Below are 11,914 nucleotides of genomic sequence, written 5' to 3'. Positions count from 1 at the left end.
TTAAAATCACACATTGAGTGGTAAATTGAGAAAAAAAGGTCTGATGTTACGTTAAGATCCTGCAGCTTGGAAGTAAGAAGCAAGGGTACGTGGAATTTCCTCCTGAGATGAAAAGGAACCCAGACCCTTCCCAGGACATTCACTCTTCTCCTTTTCCTGTTCTTTTAATATTAACAAGTCCCCAGAGATGAGGACAACATGGACCAAGTGGCTAATGATGAGCTTTGGGCATTGAGCTCTAAGGTCATACCATTGAAAATAATTGGCCAGTGCCTCCAAGCTCATTATTTTGGCTGTTCTAATATTGTGAATCTACACCTATGTCTCCATCCTTTGTAGGAAGCTACATCAGAATGTCCATCCTGAGTCTGTTTTCCTGCCCATCCTGAGGAGGGACCCTGAGACTTCATCACACACCAGGCAGGAGAGAGGCAGTGAGTCTGTGGTCCTTGGTCATGCTCCAGCAGAGATACAGCCAACTTAGTAAGTGCTAGGGAGACAGAGATGGTGAAGAGGTGTTGGGAGCAATCCACATGGGTTTGGAATAGAGTGCTTCAAAGTTCATATTCTTAGTTTTGGTTGAGATGTGAGAACTTTCGTTCAGAGTTCTGCTTTCACCCTCACTGGCCTGGCTCTGGCTGGCATCCCTCCAAGTAGAGAAGCAAATGCACCTCTTTAAACTTTCCCCTTCTTCAGTTGTGTTCAGTTACTCAGTCATGTCTGACTCTTTCCAACCCCATGGACTGCAGCATATCAGGCTTCCCTGTCCTTCACCATCTCCTGGAGTATGCTCAAACTCAAGTCCATTGAGTCGATGATGCCATCCAACCATCTTATCCTCTGTCCCCCTTCCCACTACCTCTTCAGTTCATCATGGGATCAGTTTGAGGATGAGGACGAGCATGATGAGGATGACATGAACCATACCATCCTGCCCTGGTATTGAAGGCCTCCTAAGTGTTGGGCTCTGACGTATACATTTTGCATTTCCTTCTTGATTACATGTGCATAATTTCTCCCCAATGATATGTACATAACATTACTATTATTTTAATAAGAGGAAAGAAGTGAAACATTTTATATAACATGTGCCAGGTCTTGGGGCTTCCCTGGTGGCTCAAGTGATGAAGGATCTGCCTGCCAATACAGGAGACTCAAGTTTGATCCCTGGGTCATAAAGATCCCCTGCAGAAGGAAATGGCAACCCACCCCAGTGTTCGTGCCTGGGAAATCCCATGGACAGAGGAGCCTGGCGGGCTACAGTCCTTGGTGTCGCAAAGAGTCAGACACAACTTAGGGACTAAATAACAGCAACCAGATCATGAATTAAAGAATGATAAAATCATGTTTGAAGTCAGTCATTTTGGACAGACTGATTCCAGATGCTAGGTATGTGGGCAATGCCTCTGCCACCCCAAACCATCATGTCACTCACTTTCCTGTCAGTCCTGGCAGAGACTCCTTCATCCCTGCTCACTGTTATGGGAACACTTGTACTCGGTTAGTGGGAATGAATAATGATACAGCCATTACAGAAAACAGAATGGAGGTTCCTTAAAAAAATTAAAAGCTGCAACTAATTGAAATAGAACTACCATAGGATCTAGCAACCCACTTCAGGGTAGGTGCCAAAGAACTGAAATCAGAACTTCTAACAGATATTTGCATTCCCTTGTCATCGTCATTTATTTTAAATAGTGAAAATGTGTTTATTGACTGTTGAATAGGTAAAAAATGTTGTGTGTTTATATAAATAATGGGATATTACTCAGCCATAAAAACAAGGAAATCCTGCCATTTGTGACAACATGGAATGATCTGGAGAATATTATGCCTGTTAAAAAAATAATTGATTTCAATTGGAGAATGATTACAATGTTGGGATGGTTTTGCCATACATCATCATGAATCAAAATTTCAAGAGAGTTTCTTAAATTTTATTACCATTTAAGCATTTACATTGTTCTGTACGGTAATACCACCTTTGTAGTCATCAATGCATTATTATCCTGCATTTAATTAAACCATACTGATCAAAATTTGAATTCCACTAAAGTCAAAGATATGAAGAATATACTAAAAACTTTAAAAGACCACTCTGATGTTTGAGTAATGATTTATTTCATGAAGAAGGGAAGGCAGAAAACAAAGAATGATAAAACTCTGAATATCATATAAAATGTGTTCTCATTATTAACATTCATTTTTAATTAAGAATCAGGAAGACCTAGTTCTGCATTTCATAGATCTGTCAATATTGAAAATGAGGAAAATATCTAGAATTGTTTTTGACTGAATTAAGATTTGTATAACTATGTATGTCTTAATTTCTTTAGATCAAATTTTATATTTTATTAGAGGGGAAGGGAATTTCTCCTTCTACATTATATCTAAACAAATTGGCTATACTTAGTTGAGATATGGATGTTTTAATTCTAATATTCTTGTTCCTTTTCACTTTTCCATGAAGTTTCATAAAATAAGGGTGTATAGGCAGAGATGAATAACATAGAAACTAAGGAGAAAAAATTTCTAAGCAGGTAGAATTTGTCACACTGAGAAATATTGCTGAAGATACTGGGATGTATAATCTTAAAATGAATTGCTTGAATCCAAAATATGGGCACAGCGCTCAATGCCCATTTACTTATTTCCTTTGTTTCCAGACCTCTTTTCTTTTTCCAGAGGTGTCCAAGCTACATAGAACTGGAAATCTAACCAGTGTCTCAGAATTCTTCCTCCTGGGCCTCTCAGATGATCCAGAACTGCAGCCTTTGCTCTGTGTCCTGTTTCTGTCCATGTACCTGGTCACCATGCTGGGGAACCTGCTCATCATATTAGCCATCACCTCTGACCCCCACCTCCACACCCCCATGTACTTCTTCCTCTCCAACCTGTCTTTGGCTGACATCAGTTTCATCTCCACCATTGTTCCCAAGATGATTGTGGACATCCAAACTCACAGCAGAGTCATCTCCTATGGGGGCTGCCTGACACAGATGTCTATTTCTAGCCTTTTTGGGTGTATGGAAAGTATGCTTCTGTCTGTGATGGCTTATGACAGGTTTGTGGCCATCTGTCACCCACTGCATTATACAATCATCATGAACCCACGCACCTGTTGCATCTTCATTTTGGTGTCTTTTTTTGTTAGCCTTTTGGATTCCCTGATGCATAATGTGATTGTGTTACAACTTACCTGCTTCAAGGATATAGAAATTTCTAGTTTCTTCTGTGACCCTTCTCAGCTGCTCAACCTTGGCTGTTCTGATACTTTCATGAATAGTATAGTCAGGTATATTATCGTTGCCATCTCTGGTTTTCTCCCTACCTCAGGAATCTTTTTCTCTTACTATAAAATTCTTGTCTCCATTCTGAGAGTCCCCTCATCAAGTGGGATGTATAAAGCCTTTGCCACCTGTGGCTCTCACCTGGCAGTGGTATGCTTGTTTTATGGAACAGCCCTGGGGGTATATCTCAGCTCAGCCATCTCCCTTTCTCCAAGGAAGGATGTAGCAGTCTCAGTGGTTTACACTGTGGTCACCCCCATGCTAAACCCCTTCATCTATAGTCTGAGGAACAAAGACATCAAAAAGGCCATGTGGAGGTTCCTCAGCAGAACAATCTCAGCTTAGGACCTGGCCACCCATTTGAGTGTAGGCTAGAAAATGTAGCAAAAAAAAAAAAAAAATCAAACCTGGAGATTTAAAATTCTACTTTTATTATGTCATCAGTTTTTCAACTCTTATGACCTTCATGTCTTTCTTTGCTTTCCACCTGAATATTGTTTCTGTTTCTGGTTTAACATGACAGTGGGAGATCGAGGGTCCTTTGTGTGTCATAATCACTTCTTACCTGAATTTCTTTTTTTTTTATTTTTATTTTATTTAACATTACAATATTGTATTGGTTTTGCCATATATCAAAATGAATCTGCCACAGGTATACATGTGCTCCCCATCCTGAACCCTCCTCCCTCCCCATACCATCCCTCTGGGTCATCCCAGTGCATCAGCACCAAGCATCCAGTATCATAAATCGAACCTGGGCTGGCGACTCGTTTCATATATGATATACATATTTCAATGCCATTCTCCCAAATCATCCCACCCTCTCCCTCTCCCACAGAGTCCAAAAGACTGTTCTATACATCAGTGTCTCTTTTGCTGTCTCATATACAGGGTTATTGTTACCATCTTTCTAAATTCCATATATATGGGTTAGTATACTGTATTGGTGTTTTTCTTTCTGGCTTACTTCACTCTGTATAATAGGCTCCAGTTTCATCCACCTCATTAGAACTGATTCAAATGTATTCATTTTAATGGCTGAGTAATACTCCATTGTGTATATGTACCACTGCTTTCTTATCCATTCGTCTGCTGATGGACATCTAGGTTGCTTCCATGTCCTGGCTATTATAAACAGTGCTGCGATGAACATTGGGGTACACGTGTCTCTTTCAATTCTGGTTTCCTCAGTGTGTATGCCCAGCAGTGGGATTGCTGGATCATAAGGCAGGTCTATTTCCAGTTTTTTCAGGAATCTCCACACTGTTCTCCATAGTGGCTGTACTAGTTTGCATTCCCACCAACAGTGTAAGAGGGTTCCCTTTTCTCCACACCCTCTCCAGCATTTATTGCTTCTAGACTTTTGGATCGCAGCCATTCTGACTGGTGTGAAATGGTACCTCATAGTGGTTTTGATTTGCATTTCTCTGATAATGAGTGATGTTGAGCATCTTTTCATGTGTTTGTTAGCCATCTGTATGTCTTCTTTGGAGAAATGTCTATTTAGTTCTTTGGCCCATTTTTTGATTGGGCCATTTATTTTTCTGGAATTGAGCTGTAGGAGTTGCTTGTATATTTCTGAGATTAGTTGTTTGTCAGTTGCTTCATTTGCTATTATCTTCTCCCATTCTGAAGGCTGTCTTTTCACCTTGCTTATAGTTTCCTTTGTTGTGCAGAAGCTTTTAAGTTTAGTTAGGTCCCATTTGTTTATTTTTGCTTTTATTTCCAATATTCTGGGAGGTGGGTCATAGAGGATCCTGCTGTGATGTATGTCAAAGAGTGTTTTGCCTATGCTCTCCTCTAGGAGTTTTATAGTTTCTGGCCTTATATTTAGATCTTTAATCCATTTTGAGTTTATTTTTGTGTATGGTGTTAGAAAGTGTTCTAGTTTCATTCTTTTACAAGCGGTTGACCAGTTTTTCCAGCACCACTTGTTAAAGAGATTGTCTTTAATCCATTGTATATTCTTGCCTCCTTTGTCAAAGATAAGGTGTCCATATGTGCGTGGATTTATCTCTGGGCTTTCTATTTTGTTCCATTGATCTATATTTCTGTCTTTGTGCCAGTACCATACTGTCTTGATGACTGTGGCTTTGTAGTAGAGCCTGAAGTCAGGCAGGTTGATTCCTCCAGTTCCCTCCTTCTTTCTCAAGATCGCTTTGGCTATTCGAGGTTTTTTGTATTTCCATACCAATTGTGAAATTATTTGTTCTAGCTCTGTGAAGAATACCATTGGTAGCTTGATAGGAATTGCACTGAATCTATAAATTGCTTAGGGTAGTGTACTCATTTTCACTGTATTGATTCTTCCGATCCATGAACATGGTATATTTCTCCATCTGTTAGTGTCCTCCTTGATTTCTTTCACCAGTGTTTTATAGTTTTCTATATATAGGTCTTTAGTTTCTTTAGGTAGATATATTCCTAAGTATTTTATTCTTTTCATTGCAATGGTGAATGGAGTTGTTTCCTTAATTTCTCTTTCTATTTTCTCATTATTAGTGTATAGGAATGCAAGGGATTTCTGTGTGTTGATTTTATATCCTGCAACTTTACCATATTCATTGATTAATTCTAGTAATTTTCTGGTGGAGTCTTTAGGGTTTTCTATGTAGAGGATCATGTCATCTGCAAACAGTGAGAGTTTTACTTCTTTTTTTCCAATTTGCATTCCTTTTATTTCTTTTTCTGCTCTGATTGCTGTGGCCAAAATTTCAAAACTATGTTGAATAGTAATGGTGAAAGTGGGCACCCTTGTCTTGTTCCTGACTTTAGAGGAAATGCTTTCAATTTTTCACCATTGAGGATAATGTTGGCTGTGGGTTTGTCATATATAGCTTTTAGTATGTTGAGGTATGTTCCTTCTATTCCTGCTTTCTGGAGAGTTTTTATCATAAATGGATGTTGAACTTTGTCAAAGGCTTTCTCTGCATCTATTGAGAAAGCATATGGTTTTTATTTTTCAATTTGTTAATATGGTGTATTACATTGATTGATTTGTGGATATTGAAGAATCCTTGCATTCCTGGGATAAAGCCCACTTGGTCATGGTGTATGATCTTTTTAAAGTGTTGTTGGATTCTGATTGCTAGAATTTTGTTAAGGATTTTTACATCTATGTTCATCAGTGATATTGGCCTGTAGTTTTCTTTTTTTGTGGCATCTTTGTCAGGTTTTGATATTAGGGTGATGGTGACCTCATAGAATGAGTTTGGAAGTTTACCTTCCTCTGCAATTTTCTGGAAGAGTTTGAGCAGGATAGGTGTTAGCTGTTCTCTGAATTTTTGGTAGTATTCAGCTGTGAAGCAGTGTGGACCTGGGCTTTTGTTTGCTGAAAGATTTCTGATTACGGTTTCAATTTCCATGCTTGTGATGGGTCTGTTAAGATTTTCTATTTCTTCCTGGTCCAATTTTGGAAAGTTGTACTTTTCTAAGAATTTGTCCATTTCTTCCACGTTGTCCATTTTATTGGCATGTAATTGTTGATAGTAGTCTCTTATGATCCTTTGTATTTCTGTGTTGTCTGTTGTGATCACTTCATTTTCATTTCTAATTTTATTGATTTGATTTTTCTCCCTTTGTTTCTTGATGAGTCTGGCTAATGGTTTGTCAATTTTATTTATCCTTTCACAGAACCAGCTTTTGGCTTTGTTGATTTTTGCTATGGTTTCTTTTGTTTCTTTTGCATTTATATCTGCCCTAATTTTTAGGATTTCTTTCCTTCTACTAACCCTGGGATTATTCATTTCTTCCTTTTCTAGTTTCTTTAGGTGTAGAGTTAGGTTATTTATTTGATGTTTTTCTTGTTTCTTGAGGTATGCCTCTATTGCTATGAACTTTCCCCTTAGGACTGCTTTTACAGTGTCCCACAGATTTTGGGTTGTTGTGTTTTCATTTTCATTCGTTTCTATGCAAATTTTGATTTCTTTTTTGATTTCTTCTGTGATTTGTTGGTTATTTGAATTTCTTTATATCTATGGAGATTCTATGATTTATCTTTGATGGCACAAACATCCTCGAAGAATGATTACTTCCCTTTCAGTATATTGAAAATTTATGAGTTTTGCACAGCTGTTACTTCGTTTCCATAGTAAATTCTGTATCTATGTTTTAAATTCACACATGCAGTTATGGGTGAGGAGGCATGTCACTGCTTCTCAACCTAGGCTTTTATTGAAAATATCTGGGAAGATTAAAAATACTGACCTTGTGTTTCACCACCAGACACTCTAACTGTACTTGGTTGTGGCCTAAATATGAGTATTTTTCAAAGCACTCAGGTGGTTCTAATGTGTGGCCAAGATTGAGAACTACTGATGTAAGTCAGAATTTTCCTTTAAAAGTGACCTTTATACTTTGGGTCATAACTGCTCATGGACAAATGCTAAAGATCCAGAAGAGATCAGAGGTCAAAGGGTGGAAGTTATGAAGACTCTGCTGTAGTAACAAGCAGTGCATTTCCCCCATTATTTCCAATAATCTTCACATGGATTATTCTACACCATATGCATGGACTTTGCTCTGGGATGGGATGCTCAGAATCACTCCTCTATGTTGCATCTTGTGTTGATCTTAGGTACTTTCAACATGATCTGTAAATATCTCTTTGCCCTAAATGCTCAGGTGATCCCTTTAAACCCCTCAAGCCCTTGGTGGAGTAGCTTCTTCCTTCACTTATGATGGCTATGTTACTTCATTTTCTTTCTTTCTTTCTTTTTTAATCTTTCAGCCATTCAATAACTATTTAACCAACTCTCTGTGTTAAAACTTTTCACTAAAATGATTAAATGAATTATTCCTGGATGACTGCCACTCAGTCAAAAAAATAATGAAATAATGCCATTTGCAGCAACCTGAATGGACCTAGAGATTGTCATACTGCATGAGGTATTTCAGAGAAAAACAAGTATCATATGATATCGCTTATATGTAGGATATATGCTGCTGCTAAGTTGCTTCAGTTGTTTCCGACTCTGAACGACCTCATAGATGGCAGCCCACCAGGCTCCCCTGTCCCTGGGATTCTCCAGGCAAGAACACTGGAGTGGGTTGCCATTTCCTTCTCCAATGCATGCAAGTGAAAAGTGAAAGTGAAGTCGCTCAGTCCTGTCTGACTCTGAGCGACCCCATGGACTGCAGCCTACCGACTCCTCCATCCATTGGATTTTCCAGGCAAGAGTACTGGAGTGGGATGGATTACCTACAAAATAGAAATAGTGTTACAGATGTAGAAAACAAATTTATGCTGAGTAAGGGGCATTAAGGGATAAATTGGAAGGCTGGAACTGACATATGAAAGTGATGAAGTCGCTCAGCCGTGCCCAACTCCGTGCGACCCCGTGGACTGTAGCCCACCAGGCTCCTCCATCCATGGGATTCTCCAGGCAAGAGTACTGGACATATAAACACAACTATATCCAAATAGATAGATGTTAAGAACCTGCTGCTGCTGCTAAGCCGCTTCAGTCGTGTCCAACTCTGTGCGACCCCATAGATGGCAGCCCACTAGGCTCCTCTGTCCTTGCGATTCTCCAGGCAAGAATACTGGAGTGGGTTGCCATTTCCTTCTCCAAAAAACCTACTGTATAGCAAAAGGAAGGAACTCTACTCAATACAGTGTAATGAACTATATAATAAACATTCGGAAAAAGAATGGATATACGTATAGCAAATTCACTGTAGTGCACACCTGAAAGTAACACAACATTGTAAATCAACTCTACTCCAATAAAAAAAGTTTTTGAAAAAACACTAATTGGTTTTTCTTTACTTGACTGACTCTTGACTGATACTATAGCACGGGGTATAAAGATTTGCTCTTATGTACCTGTGATTTAAGATGCAAAATGCGCCCAGGAAAGACAGGTGGAAGTCAAGGGTATGTCTTAGCTTTGGGTATGCAGCTGGAGAATAGGTGGTATCATATTCCAATTGCTGTGTGACTCCAATGATGCCTGAGGTACATTGAGTCACCCAAGTCTTCATAGTACGTTTACCTTCTTTCAAGGGAGGACTTCTCCTTTTAGTAGAAACAGCCTGGTTAGGACTTCATTTGATTGCCATGCCTTCCTGTTCTCTGTCTCAATAATTACACCTTAGGTCTCCTATTGAGTTCTGCAAGACAAGTCAGTTCAGTTCAGTCTGACTCTTTGCAACCCCATGGACTGCAGCACGCTGGGCCTCCCTGTCCATCACCAACTCCTGGAGCTTGCTCAAACTCATGTCCATCAAGTTGGTGATGCCATCCAACCATCTCATTCTCTGTCCTCCCCATTCCTCCAGTCTTCAGTCTTTCCAAGCCTCAGGATCTTTCCCAATGAGTCAGTTCTTCACATTAGGTGGCCAAAATATTGGAGCTTCAGCTTCAGCATCAGTGTTTCCAATGAATATTTGGACTGGTTTCCTTTGGGATGAACTGGTTTGATCTCCTTCCATTCCAAAGGACTCTCAAGAGTCATCTCCAACACCATAATTCGAAAGCATCAATTCTTTAGTGCTCAGCTTTCTTTATGGTTCAACTCTCACATCTGTACATGACTGTTGGAAAAAGCATAACTTTGACTATATGGACCTCTGTTGGCAAAGTAATGTCTCTGGTTTTTAATATGCTGTCTAGGTTTGTCACAGCTGTTCTTCCAAGGAACAAGTGTCTTTTAATTTCATGACTTCAGTCATCATCTGCAGTGATTTTGGAGCCCAGGAAAATAAAGTTTGTCACTGTTTCCATTGTTTCCCCATCTATTTACCATGAAGTGATGAGACCAGATGCCATGATCTTAGTTTTCTGAATGTTGAGCTTTAAGCTAACTTTTTTACTCTCTTCTTTCACTTTCATCAAGAGGCTCTTTAGTTCTTCTTCACTTTCTGCCATAAGGGTGGTGTCATCTGCATATCTGAGGTTATTGATATTTCTCCTGGCAATCTTGATTCCAGCTTGTGCTTCATCCAGCCTGGCATTTTGTGTAATGTATTCTGCATATAAGTTAAATAAGCAGGATGACAATATACAGCCTTGATGTCCTCCTTTCCCACTTGATTACCATGCCTCTCTCAGAATCTTTACATCTTAGGGCTCCTATTGCATTCTGCAAAATAAGTATCCATCACAAATTGAGATGTCCCTTATTGTTTTTGTGGTAGTAATCTTGGCTGACTGAAAGCTGTGCAGACCTACTTTAGTTACTTTCCATTTTACCTCTTTAGAAAATCACCAACCAACTCTACTGATGAGAGACCTTGATATAAGAGACACTGATGTATAGAACAGTCTTATGGACTCTGTGGGAGAGGGAGAGGGTGGGAAGATTTGGGAGAATGGCATTGAAACATGTAAAATATCATGTATGAAACGAGTTGCCAGTCCAGGTTCGATGCACGATACTGGATGCTTGGGGCTGGTGCACTGGGACGACCCAGAGGGATGGAATGGGGAGGGAGGAGGGAGGAGGGTTCAGGATGGGGAACACATGTATACCTGTGGTGGATTCATTTTGATATTTGGCAAAACTAATACAGTTATGTAAAGTTTAAAAATAAAATAAAATTTAAAAAAATAAAAAAAAATAAAAGAAAGAATATACTTGAAAAAAGATAAATTCTTACTAGTTTAGGGAAAGATATATCACCCCCAAAAAGTTACTAAAATCACTAAAATACTATATCTGCATATCCATTTAAGCTAACCTAAGTGACAGTCAAGGAATCTTGAAAGAAGCCAAAGTAATGCTACTTTGTGTGTGTGTGTGTGTGTGTGTGTATGTGCATGGTTCCGTGGTTTAGTTTTCAGTTTATGTTCTGTTAAACTTCTATCACTTTGCTTCTTATTAGATCGTGTTAAATTCTCATAGCAAATGAATACAGGGCACTTTAAATCCATAAATATTATAAGAGAAAGTATACACTTGAATAGTAATCCTAGGTGTTCTACAATATTCATGGAATGATTTTCTGCAATGTTCACAATTGGTAATATGTCAGAAAATACATTCTGCTTGTATGAGTTTAATACATTACATTCCACAGAGAAGAGAAATCCTATATTCCATGTCTCTCACTGTCTGACTTATTTCACTTACCATAATGACCTAACAGAAACAGAAGAGATTAAGAAGAGGGGGCAAGAATACATAGAAGAATTGTATAAAAAAGTTCTTAATAACATGGATAACCATGCTGGTGTGGTCATTCACCTAGTTCCAGACATTCTGGAGTGTGAAGTCAAGAGGGCCTGAGGAAGCATTATGACTAACAAAGTTAGTGGAACTGATGGAATTCCAGCTGAGCTATTTCAAATCCTAAAAGATGACCCTGTTAAAATGCTACACTCAATGTGTCAACAAATTTGGAAAACTCAGCAATGGCCACAGGACTGGAAAATATCAGTGTTCATTCCAATTGCAAAGAAGGGAAATGCCAAAGGATGTTCAAACTACTTCACAATTGTGCTCATTTCACATGCTAGTAAGGTAATGCTCAAAGTCCTTCAAGCTAGGCTTCAACAGTACGTGAACCAAGAACTTCCGATGAACAAGCTGGGTTTACAAAAGGCAGAGGAACCAGAGATCAAGTAGTCAATACCCATTGGATTATAGAAAAAGCAAAGTAATTCCAGAAAACTATCTACT

General features: G+C 38.9%; 1 protein-coding gene across 1 annotated transcript; it reads left to right on the top strand.

Annotated features, from left to right (window-relative positions):
• The first annotated feature begins 2,673 nt into the window (after positions 1–2,673).
• On the top strand, positions 2,674–3,635 carry LOC129623236 (olfactory receptor 18-like). Its single transcript, XM_055540492.1, has one exon. The coding sequence runs from the start codon at positions 2,799–2,801 to the stop codon at positions 3,633–3,635; it is 837 nt and encodes a 278-aa protein (XP_055396467.1). The 5' UTR covers positions 2,674–2,798.
• The last annotated feature ends 8,279 nt before the right edge of the window (positions 3,636–11,914 follow it).

This window comes from Bubalus kerabau, chromosome 1 (genome assembly GCF_029407905.1).
Source record: "Bubalus kerabau isolate K-KA32 ecotype Philippines breed swamp buffalo chromosome 1, PCC_UOA_SB_1v2, whole genome shotgun sequence".
In the NCBI taxonomy this organism is placed as follows: Eukaryota; Metazoa; Chordata; class Mammalia; order Artiodactyla; family Bovidae; genus Bubalus; species Bubalus kerabau.
Note: the sequence above shows the minus strand (reverse complement) of the source record. Positions and strands in the feature narration are given on the sequence as shown.

Bases quoted from the DNA above. Each gene is read 5' to 3' on its own strand.
- LOC129623236 (XM_055540492.1), top strand. From the start codon at position 2,799: ATGTACCTGGTCACCATGCTGGGGAACCTGCTCATCATATTAGCCATC.